The following is a 24,511-nucleotide window of genomic DNA, read 5'->3' as shown; positions in this document are numbered from 1 at the left end:
TCTAAAATGGAACTCCTAGGGTCATTTAGCATACCAGACAGTTAAATCTTTTACAGTGGTCGTACAAAATAATGTGCCAAGTGTAGTATGTAGTAGCAGCCACTCTAATAAAGTGCATTAGACAAACTTATCGATTGTGATCTTGCCCATTCCTATTGAATGCTGTGTTTCTAACATTTTTGTCTCACTTGATAAAAAAGTATCCAACATCACCAATACCAATCTATTAGTGAGTCACATCTTTGGAACTTCGAGCCATTGTTTGTTGCAGATTGCATAGAGGCTTTGTGCTATAGAAAGATGTACCCATTCCTATGTCTATTTCCTGCTGAATGGATTCCCGAGTCCTCACCAGGGTAGACATTGATTATACTGGGTTAATATTGAGAATCACCTGACTGAGCTCTCAATGTTAATAATTTAAAAAAATTCCTGAAAAGAACGACTAGTACGGCTGTTAAATTCAGAAATCTCTTCCTAGCTGAAAATATACATCACTTTATGGCTGCTTCCTTCTGAAGTCTGTAATGGCTCACACTTGGCTGCTCCAAAACTGTTTGCTTTAGTGTAAATCAGCTCTTTAAATAGCATTGGGTCAGTAAGTTTACAGCTTAGGGTGGTTTCTACTTACATTTTCCCCTTCGTTAACATTCTGTGCTAAGTTGTTGACTTCTGTCAGGATGTCGTCGGCTTCGCTTAGCGTGTTCTCAGTCTCTTTCTTGCCCTTTTCAACAACTTGCTTATTTCCCTAAAATAAGTTACACAGAATGTCAAGTCAGGAACAATCTTATCCTAAGTATAATGTGACAGTTATCATCACTTACTACAAGAACACATTTTCATTATAGTAGACATGCAGTAATATGGTATTATGGATTGAAATGCATGTCTAAACAAGACCTGACTCATTTTAATGTATTTTTTCTTAAAGAATACCTGTAGTTTCAACAGATATTTTAAAAATTTGCCATGTTTTTCTAATTCAAAGTTGTACTAAGGAGTTTCGAACATAATAGGAAGGGATACAACGGAAGTACATATTCCCGACAGAGCAGGACAGAGCAAAGTCTCCAAGTTAGTTTATGAATAACACATAGCATTATAAATAAGTAGAATTGATACTCCTATATAGTATAGGACCAGTATATGCTATTGATCAATCATTCAGGTTACCTAACTAGGCTTATAGGAGAAGTCCTATGAAACTGGAGGAGGGAGTGAGAAAGTAAACTTACCTGTCCCTGTCCTTCCCAGGTCCCGATGATGGCCACTGGATGTTATTTTTGGTCAGAATCTGGGTACATCACGTACTCGGCTCTTCCAGCTGCAATGTCATGGCCTCCCTGAGCGATTGCCCGCTCAGCCAGTCAGTGACTAGGGCGTAGTCCTGCACCAGTCACTAACTGGCTGGAATTGAAAACGATCACCCGAGTATGTGATGTTGCAGATGGAAGAAGTGGCCGGCGGCTGTCAACAAGACCCAGGAGTGGTGCTACAGGGCACAGGGATGTGTAAGACTATTTTCTTTCCCATTTTCCTGCATCCCCTGAATTTTCTCCCTTTTTTTTTTTTTTTTTTATCTCACGGTGCTTCTCTTTTAACATACCCAGTAAAGCCAGAAAGTTGATAAAATCCTGCATGGTCAAATTGTTTCAATTGTAGTTGAAACATCTCCAGTACAGTTACGCAAATTTCGAGCATGTTCGGGTTCGTCTGAATCCACACATGCTGCATTTGAATACCGATGGTTGAAGTTGGATGAAGCCCTAGGGAGTCTTGGAAAAAATAGATACAGCCATAAACTGAAAGTTTCCTCAACTCTGATCTTCAGGTCTTATGGGGTGTCTCCAATATGCAGTGGTTATTACCTTTAAAAAAAATTGCAGGTAGGGACAACAAGTGAACTGGTGAAACCTGGGGTTCAGTGATGCACATGGCATGGGAAGAAATAGCTAGCCAGTCTCATTTGATCTGACATATGAGCTACTATAGCACAAATTGCCAGAAAAGTTAATACAATAAGTTGACAAACGGTGTCAGCAAAAACAGTGCATTGCAGTCTACAGTATTTGGGGCTGCATAACCACAGACTGGTCTGTGTTGTCCTCTTTCCACTTCCTAAACCCCCTAAAATGGGCATTTGAGCATTATAAATGAACTGTATAATGGAACTATCAAAGAAAGTGGCCTTGTCTGATGGATAAGATTTTGTTTTACACCATGTGGACATTCTGGTGCATTGCTGACCTAGCAAAGATAGGGGACCAGGATGTACTATAAGAAGAAGGCAAGCTAGGGGAGCTCTAGGCAATATTCTGCTGGGTGTTTTGGGGTCCTGATAAACCTCCTATTTAAACATTGCTGCAGAAAGTACACCATTTTATGCCAATGATATTTTTTCATGGTAGTTTTCTTTTTTCAATAGAATAATACTCCCAGTTCACTGCAAAAATTGTCAAGGAATGATGTGAGGAACAAGACAGAGTTCAAGGTATAGGCCTGATGAAGAAAGAACTTAATCTTCTAAAGTGTTTTCTGTGCTATCATTTAATAATTAAAAAAAATAAATAAATTATGTACAGCCCAAGTTTTTCTCCTAACAAGGCTGGTGTACCTGGTGGTGGTTTGGCAACTGCTAGAGAACTGGATTTTGCTGCAGAAAAATTATTTTCACATTTGAAATCATTTTCTTCACCAATTCCAGATACTGGTATCAACAGGGAACTGCCTCCCCCCTGATATATACTTTATCTCCTAGGCAGTGTTGTTCCTGAAGTACAACAATAACCTTAAGTGTTTACCAACCAAATATGAAAGATCGCCGTTTGCACCTTTGTTCCTGTGTGTATATTCTGCATTTTTGAGTCAAGGTATTGACTTTGCACCCAAATGCCTGAGATAAGAATTTGTTTGATGTGCTAGAAATGTCTGATCTATAGAGGCCCGCATAACTTAAAGAACGTACTGCTAATTAGTGTGGAGCTGTACTTCAGCATGCTCGAGACCAGTTGTTTGGCATTTGAATATCGATGGCACCTGAATACTGGTGAAAGTTGGATGAAGCCCTGGGAAGTCCTGGAAAACAGGAATAAAGGCTATGGCCATAGGCTGTGTCCATATTTTTCAAGGACTTCCTAGGGCTGCATCCAACTTTTACCAGTATTTAAATGCCAAACAATTAGTCTCAAGCATGCACGAGCACCGCTTAAAGCGTAACTATAATTTAAGTAGCCAAAAAATGAAATTTCTCAAATAAAAAGCCCTCATGTTATCCTTTAAAAAGAGCCCCAAACTGAAGAATAAATGATTTTTTTCTCCTGGCTGAGAGAAAGTGGGCGTGGCCTATCCCTAATCTCCTTGGCTGACTGAAAGTGGGCGTGACCTATCCCTCATCTCCCTGGCTGACTGAAAGTGGACGTGGCCTATCCCTCATCTCCCTGGTTGGGTCCCCCTATTCACTGACCAGCACCTTAGTAGATGTATCACACACAGTGGGATCAGATAGAGCCCCAGCATACAGTATCACACACAGTGGCATCAGATAGAGCCCCAGCATACAGTATTACAATGTAAGATTAGATACAAAGCCCTAGCAGATGGTATCACACACAGTGGGATTAGATACAGTCATCTGCTCTCATAACACTGTAGGATAATGTCAGCCATGGAGGTGGGAGCACCTGCTGCAGACATCTGATAGGGAATGTTATAGGTACTATGGAAGGACTGCAGCTGTGTTGTGCTGGTACTTGTAGTCCTCCCCTCAGTGACTCACCCACTCTCCCTTAATGCAGTACATTGGAGTCATGGCTGGCATGTCCCTCTGGGTGAAGCACTGGGTACTTGTCCCTCCATCCAGCTCCTCCCCTGCGCTGCTCCTCACACACAGCACCCTCATCTCTGCTAAGTCACCTCTGTGAGGGGAGGAGGGGGAAGAACGTGCTGCTAGGAGGTGGGGGAGGAGGTTTTGTTTATGTTTGTGTCAGGGCTGTTATCTGATCCTCCTGTCAGAGTCCGTACACTAGGTACGGATTTCCAGGGAGGGGTGTGTCCAGCAGGAATGCAGAAATAACTCAGACAGAGCTCTGAGGGGACTTTCAGCCTAATGTATTTAAAACACTGTTCATTTTAGGTTATTAATATATATTGCAAAACTTCTTATCATGACCTAAGCTACTAAAACTGAATGGTCAAAATATTTTATAGTAACACTTTAACTTTACTACTAATGTCTTGCCAGATACCACAAATCACCTTCAAAGGCCTCATGGAGTTCATACCTCAAATACCTCAAAGCTGCTTTGACAATCAATGGGTGACATATGCCACTTTAGGCAGTTGGGGTTAATGTTAAAGCTGATCAACATATATACGCAATGGGAATTAAGGTCAGGTACATTTTTTCCCCTAGCTAAACACAGGTATTTGGTTATTTTGTGAGCCTGTCTTTTTCCATGTTTAACCGCTATGATATGCAGTCTTTGCCACTTTACATAATAGGAACTAAAAACTACCTCTTTCAGTATTGAATTGATTTAGGTTGACATCATTTAAAATGTTCTGCATCTTCTCCAAGCAAAACACCATGTATTATACTGATCACAATTGTAATCTTTTCCCTATTGACTTAAATATTTGTACCAATACATAAAAAATGCTAATGTAAGGTATTTTTATATTAAAAATCCATCAGGAACAATAACGGATTCATATTCAGTCCACTAATGCTCTACAGTATATGCAGCATTTCCATCAAAGTGTATTCTTACAAAGTAAGGACATTCATTATTCTGCAGGGATAAAAATGTGGATTTGAATAACCTTCAATACAAGCCATTAAGTCATCTAATCACACTTTATTCATTCCTGTTCAGTTCCATCTGGATTTATTTTAGAAAAATTATCCATCTTAGATTTAAATAAATTAAAAATGAAAATGTGCTTCAATATACTAGCATCAGTAACTTTACAATGGTTAATCTTCACATGTCAAAGTCAAAGTGTCCCAGAAAACTACAACTGAAACATGAAATGTAATGGAAAGATGCATTGCCCATTTGGAACATGAATGGAATGTATGTATATATATATATATATATATATATATATATATATATATATATATATATATATTTATTTATTTATTGGTAAACTAGAAAAAGTGCTGGAATAATCATAGAATATTTTATATTTACATACAGCATTGATCTTTGTACTTTGATACTTTGTATAGTTACATAGTTGTAAATATAAAGTATGTCTATTAAGTTCAACCAATAACTCTATTGTGTTGATTCAGAGGAAGGTTAAAAAAACAAAAAAAACTCTATGCAATGGATGGCAATCGCCAAACACCAGAGGGAAACATTTATGGCAATGAAAATAAATCCCTGGATCAACATCCTATTACCTGAAATCTAGTAAACATAATTACTAGAGATGAGCGAACCTCGAGCATGCTCAAGTCGATCAGAACCCGAACTTTCGGTATTTGATTAGCAGTGGCTGCTGAATTTGGATAAAGCCCTAAGGCTATGTGGAAATCATGGATATAGTCATTGGCTGTATCCATGTTTTCCAGACAACCTTAGAGCTTTATCCAAGTTCTGCAGCCCCCGCTAATCAAATACCGAACGTTCGGGTTCGGATCGACTCGAACCCGAACCCGGTTCGGTCATTTCTAATCCTAAACTGTGATGATGATTACAGTATATATTTACTAGAGATGAGCGAGTAGTGAAATATTCAACTCGAGAATTCGAGAATTCGAATCGAATAGGCACCGATATTCGACTATTCGAATGAGTATTCAATCCCATTATAGTCTATGGGAAAAAAAATTGATACACTTGGAAATCAAAATTCGACCACTTGGAGGTCACCAAGTCCCTCATAAAACCTCCCTAAACAATTCATTTGTATTTCTTGTGCAGTGTTACATACATGATTCCAATGTGCGTCCGCAGAGCATCATGTTATTCGCGAGTATCACGTGTAATGCTGTACGAATGCTGTACAAACAGAATGTATGACGTGCCTTTTTCTGGGCTACTGGAACAATATGTATTAGTGCCTTTTACTGGGTTACTGAAACAGTATATATCAGGTTCCCTTAGTGGGCTACTGGAACAATATGTATAACGTGCCCTTAGTGGTTTTAAACAGGGACACTATAAGTCACTTGTACACACAGGGTACTGGAATGAATACGCCTAACCAAAACGCTACTAAAACCTATCTCTCCCTGCTGCAAGATCTTTCCCTGGCTAGGTTGAAAGCTCATCTGCGGACGAGAGGAGGGAGCCAAGTATTTAAGAGTCGAGGTCATGTGGTTCAGCTATCCAATGAGGGTAGATGCCGTTTTCGCGCTGCGTACGTACTTCCAGGGTCCCTCACCGCCTCCCTGCATGGTCATTGGATTAAAAAAAAGCGCCAACTGCGATGGGAGGGCTTTCGAATGTTTCCCGCGTATTCACCTCACTACTCGATTGAATTCGAATCTTTCAAATAATGCAATATTTAATAGAATATTAGAATAGAATAATAGAGTCAGCCATAGATGGGATGTGCAGCCGTTCCATTCTCTCCAGTTCGTGTTTTACAGTTCTCTCTCTCTGAACAGCTAGCACTCCTTTATAAGACCCACATGACCAAAATTAGCAGGATATGCCTGTGCTCACATGTCTGGACCCTATGTCTTCCCCATTCTGTGAGAGCAGCAATGGTAAGTGTAATACCATATCCATACTCAGCCTTCCCCGCCGGTGGTGCTGGCTGGGTTTTGGTGGGGCTTTTTGGGTCTGGTCCTGTGACATTGGGGTTGCAGGGCCGTTCCATGGCCTCCCTTCCATGCACGTGCACGCTCTGCGGGGTTGGCGGTCGCTGACCGACACGGTGTGGAGTTAGCGTGGGGACCCGTGTGGACCAGAGGACCTGCGCGGTGGTACACGGGGCAATATGGCTTGATCAATTCATATACAGACACTCTGGTGTTGATTTTTAATATAGGCCTAGCGGCATTAGTGTCAGCCATAGATGGGATGTGCAGCCGTTCCATTCTCTCCAGTTCGTGTTTTACAGTTCTCCCTCTCTGAACAGCTAGCACTCCTTTATAAGACCCACATGACCAAAATTAGCAGGATATGCCTGTGCTCACATGTCTGGACCCTATGTCTTCCCCATTCTGTGAGAGCAGCAATGGTAAGTGTAATACCATATCCATACTTGTGTCGTTTGGGGGCAGCCTTCCCCGCCGGTGGTGCTGGCTGGGTTTTGGTGGGGCTTTTTGGGTCTGGTCCTGTGACATTGGGGTTGCAGGGCCGTTCCATGGCCTCCCTTCCCTGCACGTGCACGCTTTGCGGGGTTGGCGGTCGCTGACCGACACGGTGTGGAGTTAGCGTGGGGACCCGTGTGGACCAGAGGACCTGCGCGGTGGTACACGGGGCAATATGGCTTGATCAATTCATATACAGACACTCTGGTGTTGATTTTTAATATAGGCCTAGCGGCATTAGTGTCAGCCATAGATGAGATGTGCAGCCGTTCCATTCTCTCCAGTTCGTGTTTTACAGTTCTCCCTCTCTGAACAGCTAGCACTCCTTTATAAGACCCACATGACCAAAATTAGCAGGATATGCCTGTGCTCACATGTCTGGACCCTATGTCTTCCCCATTCTGTGAGAGCAGCAATGGTAAGTGTAATACCTTATCCATACTTGTGTCGTTTGGGGGCAGCCTTCCCCGCCAGTGGTGCTGGCCGGGTTTTGGTGGGGCTTTTTGGGTCTAGTCCTGTGACATTGGGGTTGCAGGGCCGTTCCATGGCCTCCCTTCCCTGCACATGCACGCTTTGCGGGGTTGGCGGTCGCTGACCGACACGGTGTGGAGTTAGCGTCGGGACCCGTGTGGACCAGAGGACCTGCGTGGTGGTACACGGGGCAATATGGCTTGATCAATTAAAATACAGACACTCAGGTGTTGATTTTTAATATAGGCCTAGCGGCATTAGTGTCAGCCATAGATGAGGTGTGCAGCCGTTCCATTCTCTCCAGTTCGTGATTTAATAGAATACCTACTCGATCGAATCTTATTCGTTTATCTCTAATATTTACTTATTTAGTACGGTTGAAAAAAATCAATGAGGGTGGAAGATGGATGAACAAAAGCGATAAAGGGATATAGGATGTAATGGCATACATATGCATACATTTTTTATTTTGTTATTTTCACTGTTCTCATGGTAAATAAGGCGTATCGCCTCTGGAAACTGAACATTTTTTTTCTCCAGGAGTTTCCCATGTCTTTTGAGGTGATTTCACCTGGAACATCTTTCCACTATACTTCTTGTAGGGGCAATTTATTTTCCTGAATTAGTTGATCATGTCTGCCCTTAAATGTCTCTTATCAAGACTAATTAGATTAAATTCTTGTAATCTATCCTTGTAACTAAGATGCTTCATTCCCCTTATTAGTTTAGTTGCCCACCTTTGTATTTTTCCAGCTCTAGGACGTCCTTTCTATGAATCGGGTTCCAGAACTGGACAGCATACTCCAGTGCATAACTTTATACTTATCCACACTGAACCGTATTTACCAAATAGATGCCCACTCAATGGCCCAGATGTACTAGTGTGTCTTTGCCACTATCTTTGGTACTTTTCAACTGGGTCCAAAAAGGGCAGTCACATTGGCGAAAGGGGCAAGTATGTTAACAGAACACATGCCATTTCTAGTACTGTAAATAATCTGCCAGCACAGTGCCAGCCTGGCAAGCAGCCAAGCTTTGGTTTCACCACCTGAAATGAAGTGGTGAATAAAAAATAGCTGTGCACCATAGAGAGGGCTTTCAAAGACTCACTAACAGCAGTAGGAGTCCAAAAAGTAACTGTGTTAATGTAAAGAGTTAATGTAACAAAATGTATTACATGTGATACTCTTGTGTTATATGTGGTATACCCTATATCTATGCAAAAAAAGGAAAGAAAAAACAAAACAAAAAACAAACATCAAGGTTTCTATAGTTGTACAACTGTTTGTGTAAATGCAGATTTCTCTTTCACCTTTGGACTGGGATATGTACATAAATATTCCATCCCCTGTGGACATTTCCAAGAGATCAAAAAATGAAGAAGCTGACAATATGCAAATTGTGTACATATGTCAGTGTAAGCTGCCCTTCATAGGTAACATCATACATCTCCATTACATGTGACATTATTCATGATCTCAAGCAAGTCAAAATTCCACCTTCAGTCTGACCTGACATTATACATTCATAAGCTACATGTTTACAATACAGCTGTCAGTAGCTGGACGGAGGGACATGCCGAATTTTAGTAATGACATTAAAATGTATAGACCAACTCCAGACGAGCATGGGAGAGATGTTAGTCGATGTAAAGGAAACACACAGTATATCCCTAGAAAACGGTGACATGTCAGCACTTCAAAAACCTTACGTGTGCTAAAGATCCTTGGATGTGTAAGAAAACATTTGTAAATATGCATTAAGTTTGTGTTATAATATGTAGTTTAACCCCTTATTGTATTTATAGCATTCTGGAACAAAGGGCACCCTAAAAATGAATTATAATAACAATCATTGCATGTTCAAAGTGTCACTGTCGTTTTATTTTTTTATTTGCAGAAATCAATAGTCCTCGTGGTTCTCTATGGGGAGGGGACTTCAGCAGATCCACTAAACCAAACTTTTAAAAAGTTTGCTTATCTCTAGTCATATATTTAGAAGTAAAATTTGTGGAAACTGTAAGCTTTTGCACATTAAAATATGTGGCTTATACAGTATATGGCAATTCAAAGCCACTAATTTAAAGATCTTCGGACCTCCAAGTTAGAAGATGAAAGGTCATGCTGATTAAGGCCCTAACAATCAAGGACACCACAGAAAGACCCTGGGGGAGTGCAGTTAGGTCAGAATAGCATGTTTATGTTCTATGCAGCCCCAGCACAATAGAAAAGTGGCTGGGGTACCCCTAAAAATGCTACCTTAGCTATAAACATCATGTTATAGAGCAGAAAAAACTGAACAGATCTTTATGGGAAAAGATTCGGTATAACTTTTAAATTATTGATTGAAATCTGTGATGTTTCAAATTAAAATTTAAATATCAATCTGCTCAGCTCTTCCTGCTCTATAGTATGATGTACTGTAGATAGATTAGATAGCATTGCCTTGGTGCCATTGCCTTGGTCCTTTAAGTTTTGGTTTCTCATTGAGTTACAGTAGAAACATGATTATGGTCTAGGAAGTCAGGTGAGAGAAAAAAATGCAGAAAACAGACAGAAACCCCCCGAAATATACAAAATAAACAAAAATATACAGGTATCAGTCAATCAGTACGTAGGGCCATCTGCATTGTTACTTTTCCACAACACTATGTATCAATCTGCTTAGCTCCTTCTGCTCTAGAAGTTGATGCAGATTGTGACAGGTTCCCTTTAATATTATACATATAATACTTCTGTATCTGTTTACTTAAGAAACTAAAATTGTGCATTGTATCAACCTTCAATCAGATTTTCACTTCCCAGTTTGTCCCAATATATTCAATGGAATTTAGGCCATGAAAAAAATCTAGGAAAGCTTGCACTTGGTTATTATTATTATTTATTCTGTTTGTCACCATGAGAGATATATTTGCTTCAGGCTACTATCCATTTCTTACACCCAGAACAAATAGTATAAAACTTCATCTTATTTTTCCAGTAAGTGCTAAAAAGTTCCTATATGTGAAGCATCTTTACTTCTTTAACCCTTTTCTACCAAGAGCAGTGTGTCACCCTGCAAAGATTGATTTTGCTCTATTGCCATATAGTACTTAGGCATTGTCTAAGATGACAGCTGCGGGCAATATTTATCTCCTGTTTGTAGCTAGTGTTTTTCCAAGCTTCTTTGTGGCAGAATTAGTTAATCTGCCTTGGTACTTCAGTCTGGCAATGTATTTTATAATGTACACAATTAGATTCTATCTTGTGTAGTAAATACAATGTTGAACAAGCATAGTGCTCAAGCATAGTGCAAGTCTCCTTTAATTAGCCAAAAAGTTGGTAAGGATAAAGGAAGGGATGTGTAAACAAAATATAGAAAAATTAGAACAGAAAAAATGTAATGCTTTAGTGCAAGACACATTAGAGCTCCGGTAGCACGCGTTCAATGAATTACATCGCTGATACTAAAACTACAGAGCAAAGAGAACAAGGTAGTTCATTCTTAAAATCAACATGTAGTTTGGGCTGCTGTTAGTAAGGGTCCTGTTACACTAGCTGTTTACGGCCCCATCATTTCAGTGAATGTGCGCCAATTTGCTCGATTGGCGCTTGTTTACTGAAACTATTACACGGCCCGATAATCGGGCAGTAAGTAGAGCTGAGCTAACTGGTTCGGCCGGTATGGGATCCGAGACGGATTTTCCAAAAAGTCTGAGTCCGATCAGATTTGGATTTTTGGAAGTCTGCTCCGAATTTTGGCAGCTGCCATTTTAGAAAGCAGGAAGTGTTTTGGGCGGGAAAAGCGCTCCATGATGCCCGGAACACATCCAATCAGCAGGGATGTTGCACTAGCCCACCCCCTGTGTGACGTTGGTATAGCTTTAAGAGGAGCGGTCACATGAGGACCGCATGAGGCAGTCCTGCACAGAGAGAGGAAGGAGACTGTTACCAGTGCACACAGCTCATCAGTGACAAAACGCTGCTGCTGCACGCTGCTGTACTGAGATGATATTGTACAAAAGCAAAGACAAAAAGATTATTAGGAAAGCGGAGAGGAGAAACATATAGTGATTAAGAGAAAAAAATAGAGAGGGTGAAAGATAGGTAGATAGATTAGGCATAGGAGAGCAAAGGGTGCACAGAACAAAAACGTGCTATACAGATATCCAAGTACTATTGTGGCACCCTTGCGAGAGTGTATATGACATAGGCGTTTTCCTAAGACGCAAATATATACTTCGTGCATGTCTGTAGAATAAAACTCTAAAAAAAGTGCTCTACAGATATCCAAGTGCTATAGTGGCCTCCATGTTGACTACTGCTGCTCCTGTACTGGCCTCAAATGACTATTGCTGGACCTCCACTGGCCTCCAATGATTACTGCTGCTCCTTCACTGCATGTGTGACCTTTTTCCTGCATAGACCCTGTAATAGTGAATTTCCTGCATAGACCGTGTAATGGTGAATATTGAAGTCTAAAAAGAAAAAAAAAACTGACTTTGAGATATTGAAAAGATAATGATGTTACTGACATGTAGAGCCCTAAATTCAACCAAATACATTAGCCCTGTATCATATAAATGCTTTAAACTATGAAATCTAAAGAAATCTGAAATTTGGTCGAACCGAACTTTTAAAAAAATCCGAAAGTCGGGTCCGAACAAACTTTTGAAAAGTTCGCTCATCTCTAGCAGTAAGGGCTGCATGGACAATGTTAGTGATTTCCATGTAGCCCTTCCCTAAACAACTGTTACCTTACCTCTCTCCACTCCCAGTCTTCTCTCCTGTGCTCTGCAGCTTCCCGATCGCAGCAGCAGCAGTGTCTGAGCCAATCACAGGACGGGGCCGTCGCGGCTTGCAATTGACTGAGCAGCCTGTCAATTGACAGGCCACTCAGACGCTTCAGCCGCCAGGACTGGGAAGCTGCAGAGCACAGGAGAGAAGACCGGGAGCGAAGAGAGGCAAGGTAACAGGTGTTTGGGAAATCATTAGCCGTCGGCCGCGCATTACTACATGTAATAGCGATGCGTGGGCGACGGCTAACGATTGCCCAAACACCTGTTACCTTGCCTCTCCCCGCTCCCGGTCTTCTCTCCTGTGCTCTGCAGCTTCCCAGTCCTGGCGGCTGCAGCCTCTGAGTGGCCTGGCACCCGATGATTTTAGGTCCAAAACTAAACCAACAGCCCGTGATTATTGTCATGAGCTGATCATTGTCTCTATTTCACGGAGCGATAATCGGCCGAATCGGCCTCACCCCTATTTACCCCTCTGGATTTATTAAGAGGTGCCCACCTTCTCCTAACCTTGCCGGACTTCCCTGCCTTCCCTTCAAAAAACACCAACACCATATGCCAAAACACCTAGTTTGAGTCTAGCCTAGTAGGTTGTCATTAGACCACCAAAGTTTCAGGGATTTTGAGGTGAAAATAAAGCTGTATTTCAATAATTACAGCTGTAAACAAAAAGGAATTATTATTATTTTCTATGGCTATAATTATCAAAATATAGCTGTATTTTCTCCTCAATCATTTTATGAACATAGCCTTGGGTTATATTTACACACAGTATTTTTGCTCAGTATTTTGTTCTGTATTTTTCAACCAAAACCAGGAGTGAATTGAAAATGCAGAAAGGCTATGTTCACACACTGTTGAAATTTAGTGGATTGACGTCATTTAACGGTAAATAATTACTGTTATTTAAAAAAAAACGGCCATTGTTTTGAAATAATAACTGCTAGCAACCATCCACTCAATTTTAACAGTGTGTGGACATAGTCTTTCTGTGTTTTCAATCTACTCCTGGTTTTGTTTGCAAAATACTGAACAAAAATACTCTGTGGGAACATAGCCTCGGGCTGTATATTAACAAACAGGTCTATGTATAATCTAAAAATGGGCTTATCAATATATTTGCATATTTCAAAAGTGGAGTCTTTATCTTTACATAAGTTAAATGTGCACCAAACCATTCGGTAAGATATGCACAGTATAATGAGGATTTGCAATTACAATAAATAGAGAGCGTGCAGTTCAGGCAGAGTATGTGTGACAGCTAATAACCACTGCTGATTGTGTGTAATTACTTTTCTAACACATACCAGCTTGTATATCTGTGTATGCAAAATCAGCAAAGAGTAATTGGGCATACTGGTGTAGAACTGTAAGTATGTAAGACAGGCTGCAGTCAAGCGTTACCTATTTGAACATTATCCCGAGACTACTGTGAAATGAATTTCTTTCTACATAAAATATTAATGAGAACATTTTGTTTGCCAATATTAATATAGACAATTACCTCCAGAGCAGTCATATTGTGTTTATTGATAGCTGAAAGGTGGTTGGATTCTTTTATTTTCCCCTGGGCCTCCACTAGCATGTTCAAGATATCTTCCAGTTTGTCTTGAAAGTGACTTAACTTGTCCTTTAGCTCGAGATTTAAGTCATTAGTTTTGTTATGAGGTTCCTGAAATAGCTTCTTCACTCTATTGAGAAGACCTTCTGCTGCCCTGCAATAAAAACGGCAGATAAAAAATGTGGAAGTGACAATAATAGACCTGTATCTCTTTTCCCAAAATCCATATACTGTTCAATAGCCGACATACTGATTTATAACACCTCGGATGATACCTAAAGCAGTTTTATTTACAAAGATATATAACTCTATTCTGTTCTGAGTATTTGGGTTATGTTGTGGATTTTTTTTTTTTTAATATTGGGCACTAGCAAAATACAACGCACAAAACACAATATAAGATTTCTTGGCGGCATCATTCATCCCACTCTAGTTCATTGACGTCAAGAAATTATATTTTCTATATCATTTTAAAATGGCCTCTAGATATAAATGTTCATCTAGTAAAGAAAGACATGCTTTTTTATTCCCAGATTTGTACAATCAACTATTAGCACTTTGTGAAGAACATAAAAATGTGTAATTTTTGTGTTGAGCAAGCATTTAAAGTGTTCAACTCGGGTAACAAGCCGCAAGAGGAGACTCGAGCATTTAACCAGGTGCCCCTGCTTTGCAGAGCGAAGGGTGCCTGGTTCACCATTTACATTTTTTTTTGCTCTAGTTTCTGTATATTACGTCTCTTGAAGGGATGTGTAAACTAAATATGCAAAAATTAGAACAAAAACATGTAATAGATTTCTGCAAGACACATTAGAATTCTTGCAGTAAGCTGGCAATTGTTGGCATCCCGACAGAGTTCTAATCTGTCTTGCAGAAACCTATTACATTTTTGTATATATTGTTGAGCCATCCCTTCAAGGGATAAAATTAGAACAAAAAAAAAATGAAATAGTCTTCTGCTGGATATATTATTGACAGCTGAATGACCATTTGGCTGTCAGTTATTAAAGGTGTATGGCCAGTTGACCCCCTTTACATGGGCTTCCAAGAACCACAAGGTGCTCGGTAAAGCATGGAGCACTATGCTCAATTGAGCATGCTTGATTTACTAATAATTTTGAATATCCTAAACACAAAAATTCAAGATACGTTTATATCATTAAAATTGTTAATTTTAAGTCTTAAAAGAAGTGCTCTGGTAAAAAAGAAAAAAAAAACTTTCAAATCAACTGGTTTGTTATATAGTATATGTTTTACTATATATAGATTTGTAATTTACTACTATAAATAATAAATATCTCAAGTCTTCCAGTACTTATCAGCTGCTGTATGTCCTGCAGAAAGTGGTGTTTTCTTTCCAGTATGTCACAGTGCTCTCTGCTGCCACCTCTGTCCAAGTCAGGAGAGCAGTAGCAAATCCCCATAGAAAAACCTCTCCTGCTGTCCAGGCTGGAAAAAATACACCCCTTTCTGCAGGATCCAGCATCTGAAAAGTACTGAAAGACTGGGGATTTTTTAATAGAAATAAATTACAAATCTCTAGCACTTTCTGGCATCAGTTAATTTGAAAGAAAAATACTTGTGCCAGAGTACCCCTTTAGGCACAACATACTTTTTATGAAAATAACAGCCCTTGTTTTCAATTTACACAACGGCCCTTCTTCTCGGCTGTTGTCAGTTATTTCCGTCCGTTCTTCATAAACTTCAATGCAATTTTCATTTACAACAGTGTGTGAACATAGCCTCAAATGTACTCCTGTCTGTTAATAGTATTTTGGTTGCATTGAAGGACTCTTCCCATACATGGCATTGAATGGAGTGCATGAAACACATGATATTTGCTCATCGTTCATCCCACTCTAGTTAAAGTAATTTCATTAGTTTTCTAATATTTCTATACCATTTTATATGACCTCCAGACACATGTAGGCGTTGAGATTTATAAATATACATGTTGGCACAAGGTGAATGGTTCAGAGAAGTCTGAAATTGTATTTACATTTCCCAAACACAAAAGTCCAAGATACATTTGTTATGAATCATTTCACACCATGTGCTCCATAAGGTATAGAAAGATTCTCTAGGACCAGTTTATCTTAAATAAATTCAGGAAGGTTTAATAATTTAACATAGTACGGTAGAGATATGAAGTAGTAAAAACCGTAAAAAAAAGGTAACGTTCTTGAAAAAAAGAAACTGATCTGCCATTTTGGATTTCATTTTCAACAAATGTTAAAAAAAATTCTTAATATTCAGATAATGAGAAATCACTACTAAAGCTCCTATTACACAGAGAGGTTATCGCTAAAAAAAATTGCTGTAACGACTAGAGATGAGCGAGCAGTGAAATATTTGACTTTCGAGAATTCAAATCGAATAGGCGGCGAGATTCGACTATTCAAACGAATATTCGATCCCATTATAGTCTATGCGAAAAAAATTCTCGGCACTTGGAAATCCAAATTCAACCACTTGGAGGTCACCAAGTCCCCCATGAAACCTCCCTAAACAATGCCAACACCTCCGGAATGACACTGTGACATCAGAGGGAGCATGCCTGGCTGCACCCAACACCCCAAAATCGCAGTATAACGCAGTTGCGAATGAAAAAATATTTGCAAACACTTTACGAATGTTTACGGCAACATTTCCTTCGCATTTCTTGCGCAGCGTTACATACATGATTCCAATGTGCGCCCGTAGAGCGTCCCGTTATTTTCCGCGTATCACTCATCATGCTGTACGAACATTACTGGGACAGTATGTATGACGTGCCTTTTACTAGGCTACTGGAACAATAGCTACACGTGCCTTTTACTAGGCTACTGGAACAATAGCTACACGTGCCTTTTACTGGGCTACTAGAACAATAGCTATCACTTGCCTTTTACTGAGCAACTGGCACAGTAGGTATCATGTGCCTTTTACTGGGACACTGGCACAATAGGTACACTTGCCTTTTACTGGGCAACTGGCACAATAGGTATAACGTTTACATGCCCTTAGGGTGGTATTCCACGGGCCGATGGGGCTCGATAAACGAGCGCCGATCTGCTAGATCGGCGCTCGTTTACTGGGCCTATTCCACGGCCCGATTATCGTTAAACAAGGGATGCAGAGATATTGCTACTGATGTCCTTGCAGCCCTAGCTTAACTAGTATACATTACCTATGCATGGTGCAGGGCTCCTCTTCTCCTGCTTCTCCCAGGTCCCGTGCACTCCTTCAGCATCAGGGCGGCCTGTCTCGGCTGACAGGCCACTCAGCCAATCACTGTCCGGGACAGCCATGGCCAGTGACTGGCTGAGCGGCCTGAGTGATTGGCTGAGCGGCCTCAGCTGAGACTGGCCACCCTGATGCTGGAGGAGCGCGCGGGACCTGGGAGAAGTAGAAGAAGAGGAGCCCTGTGCCCTGCATAGGTAATGTATATCGTCAATCGCCGTCCGCGCACCGCTATTCAACGTAGCGGTGCGCGGTCGGTGCCCGACAAATATAGGTCCTAACCTATATCAACGATCAGCCAATGACAATGATAAAAACGTTGTAAAACGTCCAAATCGTTAGTAAATTGCTAGTTATCACTAATGACATGAACTGACACGGACAGAGGTGGCAGCAGAGAGCACTGTGTCAGACTGGAAAGAATACACCACTTCCTGAAGGACATACAGCGGCTGATAAGTACTGGAAGACTTGAGAATTTTAAATAGAAGTAAATTACAAAACTATATAACTGTCTGACACCAGTTGATTGGAAAGAAAAAAAAATCACCAGAGTACCCCTTTAAGGTACAATGATTATTTCACTTACTTTAACTCATCTGCAGCTGCTTTTTCCTGGTTCTTAAACATTCTTCTCTTGAGCTCAGCCATCATCCTGTCAACATCCCTTTGTAGCTCTTGGAAACTTTTGTCCAGTGTTTTGTTTTGTATACCCAAGGTTTCGTTCAACTTTACAGCTTTGTCATATATGTCTGCAGGTGGTATAAAAGTTAGATGATAGAGAATGCATTACTGTACCACAAGAGATAAGAGTGCAGAACAAGTTTAACATCGATTATTTGAAAGGAACAGATAGAAAAACAATGCATTTTCTTGGACAGTGCACATGTTAGTTCAATCTGCCGGCCGAAAGACAAAGGTACCAATGAATTAAGCACCAATTAGTACTTAATTTATTCATAATTATTCAGATCGCTCTACTCCCCCTCCCCCAGGCTACCTTGTTTGAACAGAGCTGCAGGTGTGACACACCACTACATTCATTCTTTATGGAGCCACCGGAAAGAGCAACGTTTTGTACTCTGCTCTCTCCAGTGGCTAAAATTGGGTAAGGAGGCTGAATAGATAATAATAAGTATAGAGTGAATTGTTAGTCTCACCATGGGAAGCAACATATGAAAACTTATTTTTAAGCCAAATACTTCTTAAATAACAGTTGTTATTTGCCCTAATTTTTATACAGCCTAGAAGTGACAAGGTTCCAAAATTGGATGCAACAGTATTAATGAATCTCCCTTATTATTTGTTACTATATATTGGAAATTGTAAAGACGATACTTAAAAGTTTCAATATAGCTTATGGTGGGAAATTAAATAAAAACTTTCTGAATCCAAAGGTTGAAAAAAACTGTGCATACTCCACAGAGGAACACAGTTTAAACCTAAGCTTGTTAGTAAACTATAAATTATTTTGTTATTTAATTGGATAACATAACTGTACCAAGAACTGGATTCTGCTGTGTCCCAGTTCCAGAATATCCGTAAGCAGCATTAATTAAGAATGAGGCCTTTAATGATCCACAGATGAGGGAACAGTCCACAATTTATACTCTCCAACTGCTGATGTAATCCAATCTGGCAATATATTTTTGTCAGCAAGATGGACTTTAGATTAAAGTATGTTTTATACATGTACATTTATTCAGTTATATTTCTGTGCATGAAATGTTTATTAAGATTGAACAGTTACAAGTGGATAGTTATAAGTGGATATCAGATCATTATTCATGTAGATAAAGTATAGACAGACAATTTCCCCTGAGAACTACTGTATGTGATGAAAATAAGACAAGAAAAAAACAGGTCTATAGCCGATCCGGGCGGCAGCAGGGTCCGAGTGGCCTGTCAGCTGACATGCCACTCAAACGCTGCAGCCGCCGGGACCAGGAAGCTGTGGAGCACAGGAGAGAAGACTGGGAGCGGGGGAGAGGTAAGGTATCAGGTGTTTAGTCAATCTTTAGTCGTCGGCCACGCATTGCTATTACACTTAGCAATGCGCGGTTGGTGCCCGACGATTTTATGTCCAAAGCAAAACCAATGATCAACCAATGATTGTTTCATCAGCTGATCATTATCTCTATTACACAGAGCGATAATCGGCCAAATTGGCCTGATGATTATTACTCCATGTAATAGGGCCCTTAGTCTTAGTTGAATCTTGTGCTTAGGATTAGATTTCAATTGTTTGAATGTGCCTCCATCTGTCAACTGCCACTGGGCTTCCAACACATAATAAGTTAGGGACAAAAATACATTGTTTTTACATGTTTATCTGCTTTCAGGAATATCCATGATGTTGCATTTATTAATTATACATTGTGGTTGATCAGTTATATCTCCTTTGCATTATCTGGCTATGTTCCCACTTCGGAAACATATCGGGCAAAGGTGGTCATCTCATTCAATTGGCAGCCGCTAAAAAAGATCATATTCATGTATATGATGAGATGGCTAAGTTTGCTCCCAAAGTGGGAATATAGCCTTTAGGTGTTACAAGATGTACCATGGACCTCCCGGAATCATGTATTATTATGATGCTGGAAGCTCTACAACTGCTTAAATTTACACAACGTGTCAGTACTGCTCAGATTTAAAGAGAAGATTTCTGCAGGTTAGTGCATTCCCAATAGCCGCTGAACTCCTCTTACTGTTGCTGCTCTTCTCATGCTCTTAAGTTTTTCTGTTTTCAGGATTGTCAATGCTATACAAATAGCAAATTTGCAAGTTAGGAGCACTGGGGGTATTTGTTCAGCCCGTCTCCCGCCTCCGATGCTCATGCCTACTGACACATATTCTAGGGCAGAGGAACACCCCCAGTGCTCCTAATGAGTGAATTTGCATTTTTTTTTATAGCATTGACTAGGACAAAAACATTGACACTTAAAAGGATGAGAAGACCAGCGACGGTAGGTGGGTAGGAGGTAAGGGAGGTGAGAGATGGCTATCAGGAACTATCAGCAGGTTTGTACACACAAACCTTCTGTTAGTTTCCCTTTAAACAGTTGCATTATGGACCTCCCGGCATCATGCATCATTATGGTGTCAGGAGGTCAGGGATTCTGATCACATCTTCCGTGCATGGACTGTAATCAAAGAGCGCTTGAATTGTCCATAACTGTACTGACATACAATTACATGTATTCATTGAAACTGTTTAAATGTGAATGTAGAGGCAAAATATGAGACTGATGAGATGCTGTAATCTAGTGGTCATTGAGAGATTGCAGGATACTAAGAGATCAGCTAGGCAAACACTAGGTATATAAAAACCCTGTGTAGCCATGTATGCCATTTGAGAGTTCCCATGGCAAATAGGGTCAATTCTGATAATAACATTCTATTGAGGAACTGCGATTAGTGCACTCAGTGCCTCTAAATAGTAACATGCTTTCTGTCACCTCTACTTTATCTTACATTGTTTTCATCAGATTCGTTGTTATAACAGTTGTGTGACTCCATTAATTTCTAGCCTGATCACACGTACCTGGACGAAATTGTTAAAAATAAATTGGACAAGAACAGATTTACAAAGAGATTTGCCGTACTGTTTGATTCTAAAGACTTTCTTTATACTATTGGCCTTTTGGAATGAAATCATTAGGATTAGCGGGAATATCAATACGCCATGTTTAAGAACAAGCTTACCAAGAGCTATAAATGTCAAAGAAATAAAAATATTTAGTAAATGACTGCTGGCAATTGCAGCAATCCCGGGGCCTTTTATACAAAACTGAGGCAGTACTAAAACAGGACAATAAAACAGTTATTCTTGGCCGTACACAACGAAGCAATTTCAGGCTCATTTTGTGACTGTATTTATTCAAACCTGCATTAGAATTATTACACTTAGCGAAAGCTTTTACTTTAAATCCTCCTAGATTCCTCTTTTCACTGCAGTGGGAAGAATAATGGACAGCATAAAAGGCCAGCATCCAAGGAGTGCATTTATTTGTTTAGGTTTAGGAAGGCCGTAAAAGCTCACCGATGAAACGAAAATCGGAATATCACAAACATGTACATACAGAGTCATACTGCAAGATATTTACTTCTAATTTTATTTTAAGAGCCTTATCCGAAAATTAATGGAATAGAAAATGCTAGGTGCTTGGGAAGCAGATTGCAGAACGCAAGGTTTATGGGTAGAAAGTCAGAAGTCTTAAATTATTAAGAATATTTTTCAGAAGGTTTAAGAATATTTAAAGTGCTGGAATACCTCTAATGAACTTTCTGAAGCACATTAGGCTGGGTGCACAACATGTCTGTACTGTATATAGTATATGTGTATATATACTGTATAAAGTATATGTGTTGACATATACTACTGTGTACTGGGGCAGGCTCATTCATAGGTATCCACACATGCTGCCGGGGAGACATCACACCTCTCCATCTATAATGCTTTAGGGGCACAGTGAGAGGCTTAAAGCATAACTGTCATTTCAGGGTCATTTTTCTGAAAACATTAAATATCAACAGTACAAGCGATTTTAAGAAACTCTGTAATAGGTTTTATGTACTAAAAGAGTTTCCTTCTGTACTGAAAAAGCAATCTCCCAGCCTCCCCCCTCACATCAAATGAAGCAGGATTTCTGTCTCCATTATGTGGCTATGAAGAGGGGAGGGGCTGTTAGGAGTGACTGAGCACAGAGCAGTTCTGCAAAGCACAACACCCTGCAATCTTCTCTCAGTAAGTTCCTAGATAAGCACTGACCTTTCTGAAAGCTGAATCCAGCGTTTTAGGTGCCCAGACAGTCTACAAACAGATGACCTTCATGTCACCTCTTCCTGCTCTCCCTCAGCCCCTCCCCCCTTCATAGGCTTACAAAGGAGAGAGCAGAACCCGTCTTCACTGGCTTCTCTGTAATGAAGACGTGTTTGCCTGATAATGCACAGATAAGAAGTCAGGGGGGGAGGCTGGGAGATTGCTTCTTGAGTACAGAAGGAGGCTTTTTTGGCTGATGAAACCTATTACAGAGTTTTTTAAAATCGCTTATACTACTGATTTCAGCAATTAAAAAAAAAACATGACAGTTATTCTTTAAATGAGCCATTTTCATACTTGTCTTTAGCATGTTACTTTGTGGCAGATGGTATAACTTGGACTAGTATCAACATTTACCAATACTGTATCAGTGTTTTTTCCTCATGTCACATAGAGATTAACTCTGAAGAGTAATTGTGCTATCACTGTATGGTGACAACCACACAATTAGAGATGAGCGAGTATCAAAATACTCGAGTTCTTTTTTCATTCGAGTAATCGATTTGAGTAACAAGCCCCATTGAAATAAATGGGTCACTTGAGTATCTAACTAGGTACCAGGTTAATCTAAAAGTGACAGATTGTGCTCTGTTGGTGGGGAGGGGAGTGAAGAAATTATACTTACCGCTTCGATCTTTTATGTTTTATCTGAGGTGGGACTGCAGCTGCTGATTGATGGGACTGCAGTGGAATCAGCTCAACCAATCATTGTCTGCAGTCCTGCCTCAGATGTTAATTGGCAAGGAAGGAAGGAAGGAAGGAAGGTGCTCCCTGCTACTCCCCCGCCCCCTGTACCTGTCATGATCAGGCCTTCTGGATTAGCGGCAGGATCCTCTGCTGATCTGGAACTGATCTGAAAGGTCGGTTCTTCATGGATATGGACTAGCATCTCAGATGCCATAGATACCTGACCTTCCAGATAGGCAGGGAATCTCGCCGCTGCTGCAGAAGGTACACTTTAAGGCAGTGTGAATGACCTGCTTTTCCACAGCCTTAGAGCCCGTTCACACTACAAAATCCGTGCGGATAAACTCCAGCGGATTCTCCAGCGGAAGCCTTTCAACAATCTTTTTTTTACCAAGCACCTAAACAGCACACAGTACCTGCTCAAGTATCCAGTACTGACAGCTGTTTTTTTGACGGCACAAATAACAGCAGTTTTGAAATAATGGCCAGTATTTTGGCCCAAAATAACAACCATAAAAAAATGGCTTTCGAATGGCCAAAAACAGACGTTGTGTGGTCGTCCTTAGGTTTTTGGGATATTCTGGTTACTTGCTTGTGCCTATCTATGAGATACATTAATTCATCTATACTTCTGTATTTCTTTATTGGCTTTTATCACTAGTTCAGTTTATAATACTGTCCTGTGCCATATCACGGACTTTAAATAGTAGTGTGAATCTGACCAAAAATCCCCTGATGAACCGTTTTGGGTATTCACAGTAAACCGTGTTGGGAAGGGTCAATGTTTTGATTTGCTTTATAAGAGTCAATGTCCAACTTATCTATCGTCTGCCTGTTACAAGTCGGTTGTTGGCTAAAGATCAGTAAAAGACACGTATTGTGGTCCTTATTAGGACACTGGTTTTTGGACCCTGACACTGCTATACACTAGGGGTCCTATTACATAGGCCGATAAAGGCCCGATTAATATTGTAAATGAGCGCCGAACTGCTAGATCGGAGCTCGTTTACTGGGCCTATTACACAGCTAGATAATCATTTAGCAAGGGCTGCACGGACATATTTAGCAAAGTCTGTACAGCCCTTGCCAAAACAGTTAAACCTTGTCCTACCTGTCTCCGCTCTTGGTCTTCTCCTGGCGCCCTGACACCGCGCGCTTCAGAGCAGCCTGTCTAAGCTGACTGGCCACCCCCAGCCAATCACTGTCCGCGGCCTGCTCCCCAAACTTTACAATGCGATTGTTTGATGGCTCGTAGAATTCAGTGTAATACCTACTATACATATTGCAGTAAACTATCAAAACATTTCCTCTGTTATTGCCTGAAAGTAGCTGGAAGCATGTTTGTGTTTTGATAAAATATGTACCCCCCTCCTCTGTCTACCACAAAAAGATGGGGTGGTTATATGTTAACAAATATGTAAGAAATACAATATGTGCAGCATATGCATTTTATTTTTCGTAAAGATATCTTTGGACACATTTTAAGCTTGCATCACAGTTTGTGATATTTCACTTTCATGACCAGGTTTTATTTCTAAAAAAAAATATATAATTTTTCTGTATGGGAAGCCTTAAGTGGACTATTTAAAAAATACTTTTATTTGATATTAATGTAAGAAATATCAGTACCTTTCTGGTTATTTTCAGGAAATTTTGAACTCTTGTATTATTGTGAATTCCAAAACCTTCATTTGCATTCTT

General features: G+C 40.2%; 1 protein-coding gene across 5 annotated transcripts in view; it reads right to left on the bottom strand.

Moving 5' to 3' along the window:
- Positions 1–24,511, bottom strand: part of LAMA2 (laminin subunit alpha 2) — a 524,271-nt gene that overhangs the window by 113,741 nt on the left and 386,019 nt on the right. For all 5 annotated transcript variants that reach the window (XM_069974947.1, XM_069974948.1, XM_069974950.1 and 2 more), the window contains 3 exons: positions 17,891–18,053; positions 14,023–14,233; positions 632–748 (listed from right to left, as the gene is read on the bottom strand). In XM_069974947.1, the coding sequence (XP_069831048.1) occupies positions 632–748; positions 14,023–14,233; positions 17,891–18,053 (491 nt within the window). The remainder of the gene's footprint in view (positions 1–631; positions 749–14,022; positions 14,234–17,890; positions 18,054–24,511) is intronic.

This window comes from Dendropsophus ebraccatus, chromosome 6, assembly GCF_027789765.1.
Source record: "Dendropsophus ebraccatus isolate aDenEbr1 chromosome 6, aDenEbr1.pat, whole genome shotgun sequence".
In the NCBI taxonomy this organism is placed as follows: domain Eukaryota; kingdom Metazoa; phylum Chordata; class Amphibia; order Anura; family Hylidae; genus Dendropsophus; species Dendropsophus ebraccatus.
Note: the sequence above shows the minus strand (reverse complement) of the source record. Positions and strands in the feature narration are given on the sequence as shown.